Raw genomic sequence first — 20,772 nt, forward strand, 5'->3', positions numbered from 1 at the left:
TGACTCCTCGTCTGAGGCGGAAATGTCCGAATCCTGCCTCACATCAAAAAAATCGAGGGCCTTGTCCCGCGGGTAGCTTTCTGGAAGCTGGGAAAGCTTTTAGCCTGAAGCGAAGATGGCCGCCCAGCGTTGTTTCTCCTTGAGCAGGAGAAGCTTGCTGGATGGGCAAGAAGCCTGCGGTGTCGGGGCTTGACCTGCGTGTTCTGCACCGAGGCAGCCCTCGCAGATGGCGTGCAGGTCAGAGCTGAGGATGAACCCCGTCCTGCAGAGTGGACACAGGCGAATAACTCCGCTGGATGTCATCTTCTGCTCTTCTATCTAAAAAAGTTAAGTCAGGTCCTCTGGACGTTCAAAAAAACATCAACAAAAAAAACTTGTTGCTGTTTTTTTTAACGTCCAGAGGACCCGACTTAACTTTTTTAGATTTTTCAACCTGGATTATTGAGCATGCATCAGGATCTTCTGCTCTTTAGTTTTCTTATGTGCTTGCTGGCTGAAGAAAAAAGGGGAGCTAATCCCCAGTCTCAGGGCAGTTTATATGGACCGGGGTGGGGTTCACACAGCAGGTGGACTAAAGTTTTCAGTGCTGCACTGCATGCGAGGGGTAAACCCACTAGCGATAGCCTTAAATGGTGAAGCCTATACAAAATAGACCCTTTGTGCAATCCTCTTTCTACACAAGCATCTTGCCACCTGTTAGACCATTTTTATGGGGTTGCAGGGTTCCTCAATGCAGAGTATTGGAATAAAAAAAAATCATGTTTGCATTAAGGGGTGTTTTTGAATTAAACTGTCATGACTGAAAATAGTTTCTGGTGGAAAACTGAACATCTTCACGTACTGCCAGCACAGTTGATCAATTTTATAGAAACTGACACAGAGCTGCACCTTTACACTCCAGTAAATGATCTAAGCTGAGCTTGTGCTTGTTAGAAAAACTAATGGAAATCTTTCAATCCAGTATGTTGATTAGATTATTTGATGTGCTCTTACCCACTGGTTTCTTCTTGAAATTGAGAATCAACACATACTCACAAATGTCCACACTTTTGATAAACTATCATTATGTTTGCTGTGTTTTGTGAAATGAAATTCTTTTTGGTTTAACTTGTTTTTCTTTCTTCACAGGGGTCAGAGGTAAAAAGAGGCAGCTCTCCTGCTTATTCAGTAAGTATATAACTTCTCTAGAAATCCCACAACAGCAGTTTGAACTACACTTCTACTTGTCATAGTTAAATATAGTAATAACCATATTGTGGCTTACTAACAAAATCAATTTTTCAGACTCCCGAGAAGAAACAATCTGAAACTGCCAGAGGCAGAAAAAGGAAACCGGAGATCCAATCCGAGAGCAGCCAAGGTCTTTTAAAAATCTGGATATATATTCAACTCTTGTTAAATAGTATTTATTAAATATGTGGCATAAACTTAAACTCTCTTATTTTCTCTCTCAAAGGAAAATCATCTGTACGAGGACCCAAAATAAGTGATTATTTTGATGTGAGTTTAGTTTCATATTTTTTATACAGTTAACTGAAGTGATGGGTAAATGTATCTTGAATAAGTGCTATATTAATGTGTAATGCATATTTAATTTTATGTTTAAGATAAATAAAAATAAAAGAAAAGAACGACTGTCAGGTCTGCTGTGCCCAGATGTTTGACAGTGATGCAACTTGTCTTGTAGTTCCAGGGAGGAAACGGCTCCAGTCCTGTGAGAGGTCTCCCTCCAGTGCTTCGTTCACCCCAGAACTCACATTCCCACTCTGCTCAGGGCACTGCTGTAGGTTACACCAATATGTCAGAGTAAACATTTCCTTCTGTTGTGTCCTTATGCTACCCAATCCTAACTTTTCCCCCTATTTTAGGTTAGACAGAATAGCTCCTCTCCTACTAATATGTCTATTGGGGACCACATGACAAATCCAAAGCAACTAGCCGTCAAATTTGTTCAGGTGAGACTGAAGTCTGGAAGGAACTGCTTTTTTGAAGTATTTACATTAAGAAGTTCTTTAAATCATTTTCTTTTGTTTTTAACTCTAGACTGACCTTACAATTTTAAAACTGGCTGCCCTTGAAAGCACTAAGAATTTAGACCTTGAGAAGAAGGAGGGCAGAATAGACGACCTGCTAAGAGTAAGAAGACAAAACTTTTTGTACTGTAATACTTTAAAGCTCCACTTTTTTGTGCTATTGCTTTAGAGCCTGAACAGAATGGCTAAATATTTCATCAATATTTTGTATATAAAATAACTTTTTTGGTTTGTCAACATTATAAACCTTTATTTTACTTTTATTGTTTTTTTAAACTAGCTGTTTGTTTGTTTTTCTGCTTTCTAGGCAAACTGTGATCTCAGGAGGCAGATAGATGAGCAACAAAAATTACTTGAAAAGTATAAGGAACGCTTGAATAAATGCATCACTATGAGCAAGAAGTTGCTCATAGAAAAAGTTAGTTAATTTCTGTTCCGTCGTATAATTTGTGCGTATGTTTGTCTGTAAATCTAATGTATTTAATGTCGATCTTCAGAGCAACCAGGAGAAGCAGGCCTGTCGAGAGAAAAGCATGCAGGATAGACTACGTTTAGGCCATTTCACCACAGTGAGACATGGGGCCTCGTTCACAGAGCAGTGGACGGATGGCTACGCCTTCCAAAACCTTGTCAAGTGAGAATTTATTTTAACGACTGCCTTGCTTTTACCGTTTTGTTTTTTGTTTGATTTTGTTTTAATGACTGAATGAAACAGACTCGACCACAGAACCAGTTAAAGTGACGCAATTGTTTTACACATCGATATTTTTTTTACATTATTATCCATGGAGCAGACAGAAAAGTCAGATTGACAGAGTATGAAATTGTTTGATGCAGCCATAAAAATAATTGTGATTCAATAATTACTGATACTAATGATGTTCTTGACTTTACAAACCCATTTACTACAAACGCTCTGACTTATTTCTTTGAGCAGACAGCAGGAGTGGATAAACCAGCAGAGGGAAGACATTGAGAGGCAGAGAAAACTTCTTGCAAAGAGGAAACCTCCATCCTCCAGCAGCTCTCAAGCACCAACCACAAACTCGGAGCCAAAGCAACGCAAAACCAAGGCAGTAAATGGAGCAGAAAACGATCCCTTTCTAAAACCCAGCCTACCTCAACTGTAAGTCGATTTGCTGAAACTAGATGCACTGTAAAATTCACTTTCTGTAGAATTTTCTTTGATTTCTTTAAAAGTTATTCAGAAGTTGCAAATCAAATTATTACCAATCTCTGAAATGAAATATTCCACAAAGAGATATTTTCCCCTGCAACTTTTTCTCTCTTAAGACTGACCCTAGCAGAGTACCATGAACAGGAAGAAATCTTCAAACTGCGACTTGGACATCTGAAGAAGGTTTGTTTACAGTATTATCTTTTTTTTTTTTTTTTACAATACAGACTCACACAAGTAAAATATTTATATTCTCAATCATCTTGGACATGTTAATCCTAACAGGCTGAATCAAAGGCAAGTTGACTTCTTTTGTGATGATGTTTTAATGTTTTTATTCTCAACCGGACAAGAAGTCCAGCTGCTTCTGATTCTGCTTGTTTGGTTCACATGTGAATACATTGCTTAATAATTCTTTTGTCCAAATTTCAAAATATAAATCTGTCCCTTTTGTCCTTGTAAAATTTTTTAAAACATCATATTGGATTTATTTATTTATTTATTTCTGTTTGGCTCTGTACAAATTCAGCTGATATTTCGCTCAGAAATGTGCTCACGGGAAACTTTGGATGATCTCTTCTAGTAGTCGATTCTAAAGTTCCTTCTGTGCACTTGTGTGTTAATGCTCTTGAATCATTTACAGGAAGAAGCTGAGATCCAGGCTGAGCTGGAGCGCCTGGAGAGAGTGCGCAACCTTCACATCAGGGAGCTGAAGAGAATAAATAATGAAGACAGCTCCCAGTGAGTCTAAATCTATTTCTTTAACAAATACTGCTTTGACACTGAAACACGATGTATAAACAAGGATCATATCCTAATACCACAAACTAATAAGTTTCTTTTTAACTTTTCTTCCAAAAACCAAAGCAAATTTATCATTTACAAATGTATCCACATTTAAAATACTTTGCCTTCCCTCCTCCTCCTAAAGATTTAAAGACCATCCAACTCTGAATGAACGGTATCTGCTGCTCCATCTCCTGGGGAGAGGGGGCTTTAGTGAAGTTTACAAGGTAAGCTGACGTCACAAATTAAAGGAACACACAAAAACTATCAAACAGGTTGTTTAGTTCTGTGTAAGCCAGCGTTCCCTGCATGTGTTCATGTGTTGTACAGGCATTTGACTTGATTGAACAAAGATATGCTGCAGTGAAAATTCATCAACTTAACAAGAACTGGAGAGAAGAGAAAAAGGAGAATTATCACAAGTATGTGGGTTTATCCTTTGACTAATATGACTATGCATTGATTACTTATAAACACAGCCTCTGTACCTGTTTTCTTTGAGTGCTAATAGTGTAAAATCAACATTCACAGGCATGCATGTCGAGAGTACAGAATACACAAGGAGCTGGATCATCCCAGGATTGTAAAACTTTACGACTACTTCTCACTGGACACAGACACGTTAGTGCATTCTTCTTTTAGTTATCATCTATTACATGTGGGAGGTAAATCTTAAGACATTTATTCATTCACTAGGTTTTGCACCGTCATGGAGTACTGCGAGGGCAACGACTTGGATTTCTACTTGAAGCAGCATAAGCTAATGCCCGAAAAAGAGGCACGGTCGATCGTCATGCAGATCGTGAACGCATTAAAATACCTAAATGAAATCAAACCCCCCATTATCCATTATGACCTTAAACCAGGTAAACGCAACTCTGAACATGTGACTGAACACATGATCACAGCTTCACACTGACTTGAATGTTCTTTGATCTCCAGGTAATATCTTGTTGGTAGATGGCACGGCCTGCGGGGAAATAAAAATCACTGATTTTGGTCTTTCTAAAATCATGGATGATGATAACTACGGTGTAGACGGAATGGATCTGACGTCGCAGGGTGCAGGGACCTATTGGTGAGACAAACTGTTGTTCAAATAAAGTCCAAACATCCTGAAAGATTTGATGATTTGTTTAGAGAAAAGGAGTAATGCAATACTACAAGCATGCTTTCTGTTCAGACAAAAGCAACTTGTTTGTTGTTCCCCATCACAGAGCAGAGGGGGAGTTGGAAATACTCTCCGTCTGATCATGCATGTTGTCAGCATGAAAACTTGAAAAATAGTGAAATACAGACTTCCTTATTGGTGTGTGGCTACATCTAGGCATAAAAAAGGTTATTTTAAAAAACTGGGTTGCCATGTCAAAATTCATGATGGCTGCTGTCATGTATCCATCTTGTGAGCTGGATAACTTGGGGAAAAAAGCAATGTGCTAACTTCTATTTGGTGTGTGTGTCTCTGCACGTAGGTGTAAAAAATGTGTGTATATGTATCACCTCTGGAAGCCTTGACTGAGCTGTGTGGCAACTTCCTACATTTGTTTTTGGAAAAAATTGCAACCACCCGGGCTCTCATTTCCCCTCCAACTCATGACCCATCCATCCCACCTCAATCTGTAGCTCCATTTGACCATTTTGAACCCATCACTCTACAGCAGGTCATGTGCAGTTTGAAACAGTCTGGTTCCCCCTTTGATGTGGTCCCCCCTCGACTACTAAAGGGGGTTTTTCCAACTCTAGATCCGTCCATTCTGGCTATAGTAAACAGTAGTTTATCCACTGGCGTGGTGCCAAAATCCATTAAACATGCTGCTGTCCAGCCTCTCCTAAAAAAAAAAAAAAAACCTCGACCCTTCAGTCGTTTCCAACTTCCGGCCTGTCTCCAGACTCCCATTTGTTTCAAAATGGAGAAAATAGTCGAGTCCCAGTTGAAGTGCTTCCTGGAGGGTCACGCCATCTTAGAGCTATTCCAATCTGGCTTTAAACCTCTCCACAGCACTGAAACTGCCCTGCTGAAGGTCTTCAACGACATCTTCAGATTCACAGATACTGGTGATTCTGTGCTGCTTGTCCTATTGGGCCTCACAGCCGCCTTTGACACCATCGACCATGAGATCCTCATTGCTAGGTTGGAGCAGTGGGTGGGCATCACAGGGTCAGCCCTCAATTGGTTCAGATCTTACCTCACTGATGGATCCTTTTATGTCTCCATCAAGGATTTTAGTTCTGCAGAGGCAGAGCTTAAATGGGGGGTTCTGCAGGGCTCCATTCTGGGTCCCCTCCTATTCTCTCTATACCTGCTGCCGCTTGGTGCTATTTTCCAGAAACACAACATGCCCTTCAACCGCTGCTCAACTGCCTGGCTGACATCAGGGACTGGATGGCTTTAAACTTCTTAAGTTTCAATGAAAAGAAGTCTGAAGTCATGTTGTTCCCTCCCAACGACACAATCACAAACCACTGCATCGACCTCTCTGCTCTAACCCTGTCAGAAAAACAAAGAGTGACTAATCTGGGAGTGATAATGGACCCTTCCCTGAAACTTAACCATCACGTAAACATGATTGTTAAATCATGTTTCTTCCAACTGAGGTGGCTGTCTAAACTGAAGCCCATATTGTCTAAAAATAACCTGGAGACAGTAATACATGCATTCATTACATCTAGGCTTGATTACTGCAATTCACTACTGTTTGGTATCAGTCAAACCTCCATTGCACGACTACAACTGGTCCAGAATGCAGCAGCCCGATTTTTAACCAGTACAGGCAAAAGAGAGCACATTACACCAGTTTTGGCCTCACTGCACTGGTTACCGGTTCACTTTCAAATCCAGTTCAAAATACTCATGTATGTCTACAAATCACTGAACAGTGTCGCGCCCCCCCCCCCCCCCCCCACCAGTCTCTCTGATCTGCTACAACCGTATGTCCCACCACGTTCCCTGAAGTCAGTGGACCAGTTGCTCCTCACAGTTCCAGGATCTCGTCTTAAGCGCAGAGGTGACAGGGCCTTCTCTGTAGCAGGACCAAGACTTTGGAACAAGTTACCTCTGCTTGTCAGACTGGCCCCCTCCCTCTCGGTTTTCAAATCCCGTTTAAAAACTCACTACTATTCAGTAGCTTTCAACACCAGATGATCTGTGTTTTGATCCTGTATGCTCCACACTGGTTAGTCGTCATTATCCGCATCGTTTTTATGTCTATATTCTGATTTACCTCATTTTGTATTTTGCTTTGTGTGTTACCTGTTGTTTTGTCTGTACAGCACTTTGGTTGGCCTTGTCGCTGTTTTAAGTGCTCTATAAATAAAATGGTGTAGTGTATATATACTCTGAACAAAAAATATAAACGCAACACTTGTTTTAACTCGCATTTTTCATGAACTGACTCAAAGATCTTAAACTTTTTCTATGAACACAAAAGGCCTTTTTCTCTCGAATATTGTTCACTGCTTTGTACATCGGTGTCAGTGAACACTTCTTTGCCGAGATAATCGTCCATCTCAGGTGTGGCATATCAAGATGCTGATTAGACAGCATGATTATTGCACAGTCTTAGGCTGACCACAATAAAAGTCCACTCTAAAATGTGCAGTTTTATCACAGCACAATGCTACAGATGTTGCAAGTTTTGAGGGAGTGTGCAATTGGCACTCTGACTGCAGGGATGTCCTCCTGAGCTGTTGTCTGTGATTTGAATGTTTATTTCTCTACCATGAACCATCTCCAAAGGTTCTTCAAGAGATTTTGGCAGTACATCCAACTGCCCTCACAACCACAGACAACGTGTAACCTCACCAGCCCAGGACCTCATGCATCTTCACCACCAAGATCTGAGACCAGCCACCAGAACAACTGCTGCAGCAATCTATTTGCATAACCAAATAATTTCTGCACAAACTGTCTCAGGGAAGCTCATGCATGCTTGTTGTCCTCGTCAAGATCTCCACCTGACTGCAGTTCATCATCGTAACCAACTTGTTTGGATAAATGCTCACTTTCGATGGCATATTCCACGTTGGAGAGGTGTTCTCTTCACGGATGAATCTTGGTTTTCACTGTACAGAGCAGATGGTAGACTGCATGTATGGCGTTGTGTGAGATTTGCTGATTCAACGTTGTGAATCGAGTGGTCCATGGTGGCGGTGGGGTTATGGTATGGGCAGGCATGTTATGGACAACGAGCACAGGTGCATTTTATTGATGACATTTTGAATGCACAGAGATGCTGTTACGAGATCCTGAGGCCCATTGTTGTGCCATTCATCCACAACATCACCTCATGTTGCAGCAGGATAATGCACGGACCCATGTTGACAGGATCAGTACACAATTCCTGGAAGCTGAAAACATCCCAGTTCTTGCATGGTCAGCATACTCACCATACATGTCACCTGTTGAGCATGTTTGGGATGCTCTGGATCAGCATATATTCCAGTGCCTGACGGTACCATTGAAGAATAGTGGACCAACATTCCACAGGCCACAATCAACTTGATCAACTCTTTGAAGGAGATGTTTCACTACGAGAAGCAAATGGTCAACCAGATACTGGCTGGTTTTCTGGACACCCCCCCCCCCCCCCCAATACAGTAAAACTGCACATTTTAGAGTGGCCTTTCATTGTGGCCAGCATAACATACACCTGTCTAATCAGCATTTTGATATGCCATGCCTGTGAGGTGGACAGATTATCTTGGCAAAGAAGTGCTCACTAACACAGATTTATACACATTTGTGAACAATATTTTAGAAAAAGGCCTAAAAATATTTTTCAGCTCATAAAAAATTAAACAAAAGTGTTATATTTTTGTTCAGTGTATTGATGAGTGTAAACCGACCACCCCCCATCATTGGAGGAACTGTTTTTGTAGTTTTTATATTACTTAAAATTATAGTGTCCTCAAATGATTGGGGTGGTCAAAGATTAATCTGTGGTGGCCAAGGCCACCATTGGCCACCCCCTGGCTTCGCCTTTGTGCTTGGTCGTGGATAAAACTGATCCATCGCAGCCTCAGTCAAGCCAAAATAAATAAAACGTCCTCTTTTCTACACAGTGTAACTCCTAACCACTTAAAGAACTTGCACCAAAAACATTCAGGTTTACTTGCATTTCCCCGTTCCAGTCCTGAAAAACACTCCTCTCAAAAATGGCAAACATTCACTTTTCAAATCCTTCAGCGACGGGAGACCTCGACGTGGCGCTTGTTTGAGCAAAGATTCAGCATGTGTACTGATGTAGCTAAACTGTATAATTTAAACTTTGCACCTGAATGATGTGGTTCAAACTGGTTTTGTGTTGGTAATCCATTACTGGTTGTGAACCTTTTGAACACCTTGTATGTTTCTGATTGTAGGTACTTGCCCCCTGAATGTTTTGTGGTTGGTAAAGAGCCACCAAAGATCTCCAATAAGGTGGATGTGTGGTCAGTGGGTGTCATCTTTTTCCAGTGTCTGTATGGAAGGAAGGTAAGGATATTCAATTTTCCTTGATGTTTTTTTTTTTTTATATATTTTTTATTTTTATTTATTTAGCCTTTATTTATCCAGGTTAGTCTCATTGAGCCACGAGAACGTGTAGTTTAAGCTTAAAGCTAAATGTATGTCTCTAAATTTTCAGCCTTTTGGCCACAACCAGTCACAGCAGGACATTCTGCAAGAGAACACCATACTGAAAGCTACTGAGGTCCAGTTCCCTGTCAAACCTGTAGTCACAAACGAAGCAAAGGTAAGAGAAGTTGCATTCGACTCTGGTTGTTTTAAGACGTTGTGTTTTTGTGGATAAGTGTTATTTTCAAGTAATTTCTCCCACATTTAGGCCTTCATAAGGCGATGCCTGGCGTACAGGAAGGAAGATCGGTTTGATGTTCTCCAGCTGGGAAGTGATGCCTACCTGCTCCCTCACATGCGACGATCAAGCTCCTCTGGAACCCTGCAGATGAGTGCTGCCAGTTCTGGACTAGCTTCATCCAGTGTAGTCTCATATATACAGATTTGAACTGTGACAATAAAAAAAAAGGTAAAAACTGTCGATTGAAGTTGCACCTGGAAGGCTCATCAGAGGCTTGGACCTCTGAGAAGAAAAAGCCAGACACGGGTGCCGGGGATCTTCTTCCTGACCTGCACCAGGCTTTTACTCGTTTACCAGGACTTGATCAATGGATGGACATGGAAAAGACGTTTTAAAGGATACGAGTAAATGGATCATTTTGATGTTCTGAGAAGAAAAAAAGCACTGAAACTATTTACTTTGAAGAAAATGTGACTGGACACCATGTTCAGCTGTTGCAGATGGATAAAGCCTAAAGGGGCTGAAGGGAGAGTTGGCTCCTTGCCATTTAGATTTATTAACACGGTCCTGCCAGGATGCAAATTATTCAGCTGCTAGAAGTTAATTTACTGTGAGGAGAAAACATTCATGTCAAGTAGAACTACAGAAATTTCACCAATAATTTGGATAATTTTGTTGCATAAATGTTAGGCTTTAGTTTGAATTACTTAGCCATGGGAATGTTAATGTGTAGCATACAGGTGACATCTAGTTACATGTAGGCTGGAGCAGTGTACTTGCATATGTTTAATGCACAAAATAACCAAATGTAGAAAAAAAAAATGTTAAGACGCTATGCAGGAATATTAACAGATAAATTGGAAACTGTATATGCTGTATAGGCGAATTTTCAAATTGTGAGCTGCAGCAGTAACATGTACAAAGTAAAACATTTTCCCAACATAAATTTAGTTTCCTGGATCGGTCTCATTTTGCTGCTTTGTCACTTTTTCTTTAAGGGCTGTATGTTCCACTAAGAGTGAATAATAAATATCCCCTCCGGATGTAAATTGTGTTATAGATGACCTGATAATGTGCACTTCAATTTTAGCTTTAATATGTACGCCAATATTCAAAGACATGCTGCCATCTTCTGGTGGAAGTTGGAACTGCATCTCCAACAAGAGGGACAAAAACAAAAGTTTGCGTAATCAAGATATTAAATTTTACTTTCTCTTTTTATAAATCCACAAAATGATTTTACAACAGTGCAAGATGTAAACCTGCAGTTTTAAATAGAAGTCATCAGCAGCTTAAACCTTCAGCCGTGCATTCCTCTGAAATCAGTAGCTAAACCATTCAAATGAAATGTTACCGACTTCCACGTCTGAACCAGTTTTTCAAAATGGTACGTTGGACACTCAGAAAAGTGAAATAACAATACAAATTGTGTTTCCATTTTCTTTAGTGAAAATGTGCTTAAACTAAACTGAAAGGCTTAAAGGTGGTGCTAGGTTTTGCTGTGTTTGATCAGAGCAGCAGTGTAGCACCAGTATCTTCGGTGAGCTCGTAACACACTTCAGATTGTTGCAAAAGACCCAATTTGTCAGCTGAGTGGTGCAGCAAATGGACTGGTAAGGACTTCAGAGCAAGGTGTCATCCTTAAGTGGCACTTTGTGCTAAGAGGAGTCTGCAGATATGGTGATATTTATCGATCCAGACGTGGTCGCTGACAAGAGGTTGGGTGCTTTGGTCGGTGAATTGTTCATTTGAATGCTTGAAGAGGGAGATGTGGTATTGTGCGCATGCCTCGTCTCTGCTTTAGCAGGGGTCTGTGGATAAATGAAGTCGGAAGGAGGTAGAGATACAGGTGGGAACCCAGCTGGCAGCTTGAGAGGAGCAAAACCTGGAGAGAACGGCACAAAAACCAAGTGTTACTGACGAGTTTCACACGAAAACACTTAAATAGGCAAAACATTCCTATTTTTAACAGCTCCTTGGTGATAATTTTATTTTACATTTAAAAAATGTTTTTGAAAAGATAAGTGAGAAAAATCTGTTTTTTCTTCAATAGACTTGCTGCTTATACAAATAAAATTTTAGAATGAAGCAGTAATTGTGTGAATGTTTATGAAGCATTCACACTGTGATCCATTCCGTACGTTTTTCAGCATCTTTGTCGTTCCACAATTGTTGTGCTATTTCAACAAATCATCAAAATGTTCAGCTCTTTCAGGACAATCCTGCTATGACTTTTGGTATTGGTGCAACTTTAGCTTTTCGAAATATTTGGCCTTTTCTGTCACTTTTTTCCCCTCATAGAAAATTGAGCTAATTTTACATAATTCAAATCTTTAGATCCGTTTATAAACTTTTACTGCTGCTTTCACATTTTGTTCTGCTTCAGCTTCTTTCAGCTTCCTTGTGTACTGGTAAATTTAAAAAAAATTCTGCTTGCAGCTAGTTTCCGCTGTTTTGTGCTATTTTCAGATTCTTTCTGCCAACTACATTTTTGTGCTTAACTTCTTTCTGCTAATTTCAGCTTATTTCTACAAGTTTCAGCTTTTCAGCTATTTCTTCTTCAGATCCGTTTTTAGCTAATTTAAGCATTTTTTTCAAATAATTTCCACTTTTTTGTGCTAATTTTTGCTTCTTTCAGCCTAATTGCGCAAACATTTCTGCTTGCCTATGTTAATTTAAGCTTGTTTGACATTTTCAGCTAGGTTTTTAGCTAATTTTAGCTCATTTCAGATAAATTCAAGTTTTTCATGGTAATCTTTGCTACTTTTAGCATAACTTTTTCCTGCTAACTTCAGCTTGTTATGCTCCTTTTAGCTTATGGTCTTTCTGCTAGTTTCAGCTCTTTCTGCTATTTCAGCTACTATTTAATGGTTTTGTGCTAAGTTGATCTTTTTTCAGATAATTCCACCTTTTTTTTATTTTTTTATTTCACAGCTCCCTCTACTTCCTTCTGGTAATTTAAGCTTCTTTCTGCCTTTTCAGCTACTTTTCATCGATTTGTTGCTAATTTTAATTTTTTTGTGCCAAGTTATTTCAACATAATTCAGCAAATATATGTTCTTTCTGCTAACTTGGCTTTATTCTTCCATTTCAGCATGTTTTTAGCTAATTTCAGCTGTTTTTCAGCAGTAAGCATTCACTGCATTTTCGCAGGAAATGAAATATCTCTAGTTTACACCAGCACTAATGAGCTCTCTTGCTATTCTTTGCTAAAATAACATTCTAATTCCATTTCTACACAAACATTTACACAAAAAAGGTTAAGAGTTCGCTGCTTTGTTGAAAAGTTTTTTGAATGACTGAGTTGATGAACTTCCTAATCCTCTAACTGGAGGTGCAATCTATAAGCCTTTCTCTTACGCGTTTCTAAGAAGTAAAGATGAGTTTACAAGTCAAACCTGTTCAACGGTTCATACTTGCACCAAGTCTGGAACATTAGCGTATCTCTAAACTCCTGGGTTTGGATCGCAGTAACCGGAACTAAACAAGAGTAAACATCTGTCTATATAAAGTCCAGGGACACCATTCAACAGCTGGATTCTTTTAAATGACAGTGACATTTTTTTATGGACTGATTTGGACAAAAGTGCTGCAGTGGTTTTAAATAAAATGTACATTAAGGAGGTTTTACAGCCCAAGTCAAACTTATTACCTGTATGTTGTAATCCAACTCCAGGTGTTGGCACATGATTCACATTTGGCAAAGTGACGTTTAGGTTTGGTAAATTAGGAAGGAGTGGAAGATCTCCAGGAAGGGGTTGGAAACCTGAGCAACAAGAACGGTTAGTTTGAGATATTTAATTTTTTTTAATATATACACGAGGCTGTAAGCTCAGAATATCTCAACAAACCTGGTAGTGTTGGAGCAGCGTTCACAGTCCGGGGGAGCGTCTGCGAGAGGGTTGTTTGGTTGGGCAGCGGGATTATGGGAGCTCCTGAAATAACCAAAATAACACCGTGGACAACAAATCTACCCCTTGATCTGCAAATCAGATCAGCTTTTTACCACCTCAAACGGTGAACATTCCACTTATAGACACACCTGTTGGTAGACTGTTGAGGACTGGTGTTGCGTTCGAGCTGGCTGATAAACTAGCGAGAGGCTGCTTCAGTCCAGTTGAAACCGAAGACGACACGGCGACTGGAACGGTTGGAATGACAGCAGAGAGATGGACCTGATGAATAAAATTCCTTTACATGTAAACAAAATCTAAAAACAAACCCAGCGTATTAAAAGTTTTCGTCATGAAAATATGGCGTTACCTCGGTGAAGCCGTCTTTAGTCGAACGAGCTGCGTCATCGTGAGTCTGAGCGGGAAGTCCGTTCTTGTCTTCTAACCGCTGTGTGGGTATCCTGTGCAGGTAGCCGTAACCGATCCCACAGCCAAGACTGCAGCGACACACAGCAGCACAATGCAACAGCTGTAGTTACGTGCTACATGCAAAAATAATGTAAAAAAAGATGAACATTAAACGTGCAGATTATTCTGGACGCCATCTTTAGACCAGCAAAGTCTGGCCGATCTCTACCAGCCTACATGGAAACACTAAATTCAAGCTAGGCTTTCTGACCACAAGCAGGAACTTGTAACGTACAGAACCTGGAAAGAACCAGGGTGTAGAGTAAACGTGTTTGCTCATACCCAAACAGGTCTCTCTTGAAAACGAGTCCTCGTGACTCGATGAGACTAACCTGCATAAATAAAGCTTGAATGAAAAAGACAAAAGCACACGTCATTCTGTTAGGACGAGCGATGCGTCATCGACTGGGTTCAGTGAAGGTGAAAAGTTGGACAAATGTTGGACAAATTCCTCCCTCCTAGTATTGATACCTTCTAAACAAACCGTGTTCAACCCCCACTTCACTAAATGACGCGTTAAGCACGTGTTCTGACTTCAGCGAGCAGAGAAGGAATGGTCTAATACATGCTGCGTTTCACTTCTGAAGCTGAGCAAACTGGTTGTTCTGGAGAACACGCTGGAAAGCAGAACGTCCTCTAAGTGGATGGCAAACGTCATGTTCTTTCATATTCAAGTCTGAATGAAACGGGCGTGCTTCTGTGAGACAAATGCTTAAAAAAAAACAACCAAGTCCAAAAGAAAACTGGTGAAACTACAGAACGTTATAGACAATAATACGATTTATAGATGGTCTCTGAACACTTGTTTCACAGCAGGAGTTGTGTTAATATATTAATGTGTCAACACACATGGAAAGAGCTTCTTTTTTTTTTTTTACATAAACCTGACCCCTGCCAATTCTGTGGGAGCATGACTATCAAAAGTATAAACTAGAGAAGGATGTTGAATTTTTATGCGGCCCTCTCAGACCCTTACATTTAAACCTGGAGGAACAAACATGTAAGCTGGAAAAAATGAGAAATGATGGCTGTGCGTAACAGAAGCAAAGTCCTTCAAGACAAAAACACTTTAAAGGAATTTGCTCAGACTCTTTGAATAACTTCTGACAAAACTGAAAGTGAAAATGGAAATTCCCAAGAAGGAAAGAAACAGTTTTGTGGCTTTGTTTCGCGTCTACGCTAAATGAGCAGCGTGGGTTTAAATCAATACAATCTGAAGTTTCAGCTGTAAACAGGTTACAGAGCGAGTGTCGTACCTGCCCTCTCCACCCCACTCGGAGTTCGGGGTGATGACCACCTCGCGGCAGTTGTCTGTGTCTGTGCTGTAAACGTACAACTTCAGCTCCTTCCCTTCGTGAGCTTCAACCAGGGAGAACAGATCTTCAGTCTGGTCAAAGAGCAGAAACACACACATCAGTTCAGCCTGCTGCTGAATGGGTCTACACATTACTGCTGGTCACAAAGCGGGTACCTCATGCATGGCGATGTCTGCCCCGATCATGTAGTCCGTGAACGGCCTCAGACCAGCCTGAGCTGCCGGAGAGTTTGGCTCAACTTCCTGAACTCGAAACACATCAAGTAAACACATTAAAGGGTGTGGGAAGCTCTGGTCGCCAAGGAGGGAGAGAGATTACGAGCATAGTGAGAGTTTTAGCTCCGTTTGAGCCTGACGATCACCATGGTAACAGATGCTGAACTCTTAAATCTGCTCTGGACCAGTTCATGTTTAGAGATTTGCTTTAATTTGCCTGGAAAAAGATAAATGCCACGTGTTCACTAAATCTTTTCCAGATAGAAAAACTGGATTTAAACATTCCTGTCATCAGACAGAAGGACGGACGTTGAAGTTTTGATATTAGAAACTGTTTAAAAAGGTTTTATTGGTGTTAAAAGTCACTTAGAGTCCTGCACAAAAACAGATCAAATGTTTTATTCATCAGATCTTGCCACCAAAAAAACATTTATTCTGACATCTTTTCATCTACTAAATAGTTGACAGAGTTTATAGACTTCAATTCTAACTCATTTTTTAAATTAATTTGCATATCTTGCAGCAAGAAAAACATGACAAATATGCTTGGAAAGTAAAAAAAAAAAAAAAATCCTCTAATCCTGATTTAGCACCACCAGAAAGTTACAGTAAAACATTCAGACTGACCATTACAACAACACCGGAGTATTAAAGTTTAGGGATGCACGATATTGGATTTTTGGCCGATATCCGATATGTTAAAACTTATTTGGCCGATAACCGATACCAATATTTTTTTTCCTAGACCTACTTACAGAGACTACCTAGCTTTCTCTGCTGTGGAATTAAAATACTACATTATTCTGCATGATCTGTGTCAACTTGGCCTGCTAACAAATGCAGATGCCAAAAAGGGGGCTGAAAATTATGTCACACTATATGAATATTATATAGTGTTACATCATTTTCAGCCAGGTGAGTTATTTTGATGGAATGGCCGATTTCCGATATTTACCTAAATCGCTAATATCAGCTGATACTGATACCATGCCGGTAATATCGTGCATCCCTATTAAAGTTAGTTGACGACCTCCCTAGTGTTGTAAACATTTTCATGTTTGACCCAGATCTAAAGAAAAATCTGTCAACATTTTAATATTGAACTTAATTTTTTTGTCTGCATGTAAATATCAGACGATATTCAATAAATACAATATTTGATTTGATTGATAGACTTATTATAAAGGCAGAGTCAAAGCTAAAAGAACCTCTGCATAAATATAGTTTGTCTCATTTCTTAATTAATGTTTTTCCCGTCACGACTTTTATATTCTTTAAAGCTTTCTGTTCATGTAACCTCATGAATGACAAGTTGGGGTGATCGAATTGTTTCCCCTACAACTTTGTTTCAGCGTTTGATGCATTTTGTGCAGAAAAAAAGTGTTAAACGTTGCATGGAATGCCTCTTCTGATACAATTCAACACTCAAACATTAAACAGGTCCAGCTCGTAGCGCATCCCTCTGCACGCTCACCAAGACGTGCCAAACGTTCTGATTGGCTCCTTCGAAGCTGCAGAAGCGAATGCTGACACCCAGAAGTCCGTGGCCGCCCCACGCGTCGCTGGGCACGACGGTCGTCTCGCGCACGCTTTGCGTCTTGCTGTTGTACAGCAGCATCTTGACGGGCCGCTCCACGTTGGTTTTCAGCAGCTCTTTCAGGGTGTCGTTGTCCCTCTTCTGTTGGAAACAAATACATCTGAGCCGGTTTGCCATAAACCTGGTGGGTTCAAGAAACCTGAAGCTGCGGGTTTCCAGAAACGTACCAGTCTGGTGTCACAAACTGAGATGATGAAATCAAAGTATGGCTCCAGTCCTGCACGACTGCCGGGGGAATTATCCTGCACCTGCCAAGTTGAGGGCATCATAAGGATCTCATAGAGGGTTATCAGGTCCGAACAATAAAAACATCAAATGTGAAAGAGGCTAAAATGACTCGTAATCAAGAAGGGGATGCTTGAGATTTACGCCCAACTGAAAAGTAAATATTCATAACCGAGCAAAAGTTTTTTACAGCATAAAGTGAACAAGCAAACAGTTCAAGCTGTTATTAAATAAATAATGATAAAGTGAAATATGTCACATGCTTTGGGACTGTTCTTATTTTAACATCTGCTAAGGATCACAGGATTACGATATCTGCAGATGTAAAATCTTGAACCGGTCTTCGGTTTTTAATCATGGTGGAAGTGTTTTTTTTTTTAATTTTGTGGCAGATGTCATCACTTCAGAGCAGTTACATTTAAACGGTGGCCACAATAAACCAACACAATCTTACAGGAACAACTGGGAATTTTAAAGATGTTAATATTTTCACTTGTTACTCGGACCTGTACATAAATCCAAAGTAAAACTAGTGAAATGCAGAGTGAAAGTATCAGGAGTTTTTGAAAGAGAGACTTTACATCGATAAACACAGTGGACTTTACGCCTGAAATTATTCTAATTTAATATGAGGATTAAACTGATTTATTCAAAAATGCAAATACAAGAACAGAATTTTAAGTGTTTAAGTAAATCCTGATAATCTCTTCTTGGTTTCTTTCCATTTACTGAAGTGTGTAAAAGTAAGTTGTTCCCTGCATTTACAGGAATCGGTCGTGAAACGAATCGACACACTTAGAAATACATCTGAGATGTCAATAAAGCTCAGTGAAACGGTTGTATTGCTCTGAGGAGGAGCTCTTTAATCTTCCTCGAGAGTTCAACGAGTCAAACTTTACAGAAAGCTGGCTACGATTTACTGCGAAGATATTGAACAGATGTACTTAGCCGTGTAAACACTGAGATCTGCTTTATACCTGTTTTTCACTTAAATACACTGGCATCCTTGAAAACATCACACATCTAATTAAAAGATAAACATTTTAAGCATAATTTTTATTAGAAATGCTTCATCGATCCTGTTACTGATTCACACATCTGGGCACCTGCCTCGCATAAATTAAAGACAAAAAATAAAAGAGCTTTAATTAGTTTTTGGCTGTCAATTTTTACAAATATTAGTGAAGAGCTCATGTTGCAGAACTTAATGCAGCAGTTTAGATCATCTGAAGTGGGATTATGTGGACAAGTTATGATAATTATTATATTTCCTGTTGCAGATGGCTTTTTAAAGGTAGTTTGTTTGGAGAAATTTAGTTTAACGCAGACAAAACGGACAAGTTAACAAATAGTTCAACCAAAGTGCCACTTTAAAGTTACTCATATTGTAAAAATTTCAAAGCAATTAACTCATGAACCTTTGCACCGACGCCAGATTTAAATTACGTGGGAATTATAGCAAAAAATATTATGCTTTTCCTGCAAGAACTTCTGCACAGCTACAGCTAGCTACAGCTGCTATTTGTGCTTACAAATAATCAGAGACATCCATGTAAAAAGAACGGAAATGTTAAAAACTGATTTTTTTTTGTATCTGTGTTCTAACACAGCATTAATGACTTTGTTTTAACTTGTCAATCCAGTCAGAATTATTTATTTCTCCTAAATGAGGTTGTATAAAAAGACATCTACAACAGGTAGGATATTAACGATTAATAACTCTACTTCAAAAGACCTGAACTGTCACTTTAAAGTCTGGCATCACTTCCAAGGGTCCTTAAATGCATCATCTGTGATGTGGTGTAATGTTTTCTAAAATCGTTTTAAGGTGTTTGTTTCTTTTATCTGTCCTGCTTGGATTTATTTCACGGAAAGTAAGTGCTTATTCAGCTCAGCCTGACTTCTTGATCAAGTTAAGAAAGGTATCTGCAGCATTCTAAGAAAATATAATCTGAAACGTGATCTCCAGAGGTGGGGTGGAGGTTACACACCCATCTCTGTTAGTCACAGTCACCACACCGGTTATTCATGTAGCGTTAATATCTGCGGAAAGCCAAAAAAAAAAAAAAAAAAAGTCTGTCTGCTGAGGATGTTAACCGCATCTATAAGTCAATAAATATGTACATCTCTGTTGTAAATCCCTACGATTCTTATTTATTAATAAATTGAGTTAAAATAAAATAAAACGGCTGGAGCGGAGGTGCTTGAACGCATCACTCCGCTGAGTGAATGACAAACAGCAGCAATTCTCATTCAGTCATCCAAAATAAAACGTATAATATTGACAAAAAAAAAACCACCCCTAAAAAAGACTTTCAGACAAATATGTCAGAAATAAAACTCTTCTTTAAAGTTAATGTCAAATTCTTACCACTGCGGGGAAATATAAACATTTTTCTGGCTGTAATTGGGTTTCCTAGAGACACTAACGTCAGCAAGCTAAGATGCTAAACATGAGATCAAAACATCAAACCTGCTCTCACCCTGAGGACATGATAGCCTTCGGTTCCTCCACCTGGTATCTGAATGCTGTGGGAGCCCCCCATCTTTCCCTGAGTGCGTGAAACAGGGTGGGATACCTGTGCTTGTTATCAGGCGGCTCTGCGCCAAGTCATACCGCGTTTCAGTCCTATTCAGGGTTGCCAGGTAGGAAATAACGAAAGTCCCCAGGATGAGGCGTGTGGGTAGCGATAGGAGAAATATGCGGGGGGTGGGGGGGGATAACATCTAGCTGGTAGAAGAAGACTATCTGATGATATGTGGGTATTCATGTGAAAAGATGGATTATGTAGAGCGCGAGAATGCTAAAACTATTGTATATTTGAGCTTTTTTTTTTTTATGTATATTTTTAGTTTTGGCGTAAAGCTGTTGTAAAATCGCTATAGTCATCGTACACCTGGCAACGCTTATCCTGTTGTTCCAGGTCTGCAGCAGAATTTTTAGGCAGTCCGTTGTATCATATAATCAGAAAGTACCCTCTAAATACTGTTTTAAAATTGAAAAGCAGCATCCCTCCCAGTCAAAATGATAAAGTCGAAATTATAAAACGACACAAAACTCAACACAGATATTAATGTAAAATAAAGAGACAAACTGTACTTTTGTAGGTCTTAAAAAGGCTGCATAAATCATCCAAAACTAATTTTAACTCTGCAATATACATTGAAAAATATATAATTGTATATATTATGTATGCATATACATAGATACACACATATATACATAGATAAATATACATACATATATATATGTATGTATATATGTAT

At 39.6% G+C, this 20,772-nt stretch overlaps 2 protein-coding genes across 5 annotated transcripts in view; one reads left to right on the top strand and one right to left on the bottom strand.

Annotated features, from left to right (window-relative positions):
* Positions 1–10,751, top strand: part of tlk1a (tousled-like kinase 1a) — a 15,483-nt gene extending 4,732 nt beyond the window's left edge. For all 4 annotated transcript variants that reach the window (XM_037686447.1, XM_037686450.1, XM_037686448.1 and 1 more), the window contains exons 4-22: positions 1,129–1,167; positions 1,285–1,360; positions 1,457–1,500; positions 1,688–1,783; positions 1,869–1,955; positions 2,044–2,136; positions 2,341–2,451; positions 2,531–2,667; positions 2,971–3,159; positions 3,327–3,393; positions 3,854–3,951; positions 4,142–4,223; positions 4,327–4,418; positions 4,528–4,617; positions 4,693–4,862; positions 4,939–5,074; positions 9,358–9,469; positions 9,621–9,728; positions 9,819–10,751. In XM_037686447.1, coding sequence (XP_037542375.1) covers positions 1,129–1,167; positions 1,285–1,360; positions 1,457–1,500; positions 1,688–1,783; positions 1,869–1,955; positions 2,044–2,136; positions 2,341–2,451; positions 2,531–2,667; positions 2,971–3,159; positions 3,327–3,393; positions 3,854–3,951; positions 4,142–4,223; positions 4,327–4,418; positions 4,528–4,617; positions 4,693–4,862; positions 4,939–5,074; positions 9,358–9,469; positions 9,621–9,728; positions 9,819–9,998 — 2,007 coding nt within the window. In that variant the 3' untranslated portion in view covers positions 9,999–10,751. The remainder of the gene's footprint in view (positions 1–1,128; positions 1,168–1,284; positions 1,361–1,456; positions 1,501–1,687; positions 1,784–1,868; positions 1,956–2,043; positions 2,137–2,340; positions 2,452–2,530; positions 2,668–2,970; positions 3,160–3,326; positions 3,394–3,853; positions 3,952–4,141; positions 4,224–4,326; positions 4,419–4,527; positions 4,618–4,692; positions 4,863–4,938; positions 5,075–9,357; positions 9,470–9,620; positions 9,729–9,818) is intronic.
* Positions 10,752–11,397: 646 nt separating this feature from the next.
* On the bottom strand, positions 11,398–20,101 carry LOC119419147 (Golgi reassembly-stacking protein 2). Its single transcript, XM_037686451.1, has 10 exons — positions 19,989–20,101; positions 17,448–17,528; positions 17,158–17,361; positions 15,624–15,710; positions 15,409–15,539; positions 14,055–14,181; positions 13,834–13,966; positions 13,643–13,726; positions 13,444–13,557; positions 11,398–11,676 (listed from the first exon to the last, which is right to left on the bottom strand). Exons 1-10 carry the CDS (start codon positions 20,049–20,051, stop codon positions 11,450–11,452), a joined length of 1,251 nt encoding a protein of 416 aa, XP_037542379.1. The 5' UTR covers positions 20,052–20,101; the 3' UTR covers positions 11,398–11,449.
* Between the last annotated feature and the right edge of the window lie 671 nt (positions 20,102–20,772).

Source organism: Nematolebias whitei, chromosome 13, assembly GCF_014905685.2.
Source record: "Nematolebias whitei isolate Nwh7 chromosome 13, NemWhi1, whole genome shotgun sequence".
NCBI lineage: Eukaryota > Metazoa > Chordata > Actinopteri > Cyprinodontiformes > Rivulidae > Nematolebias > Nematolebias whitei.

Coding starts and splice junctions, on each gene's coding strand:
- LOC119419147 (XM_037686451.1), bottom strand. CDS start 20,051: ATGGGGGGCTCCCACAGCATTCAGATACCAGGTGGAGGAACCGAAGGC. Junction 17,362..17,447: donor CAGTTTGTGACACCAGACTG/GTACGTTTCTGG, acceptor TGTTTCCAACAG/AAGAGGGACAACGACACCCT. Junction 13,967..14,054: donor CTAAAGACGGCTTCACCGAG/GTAACGCCATAT, acceptor TTTATTCATCAG/GTCCATCTCTCTGCTGTCAT.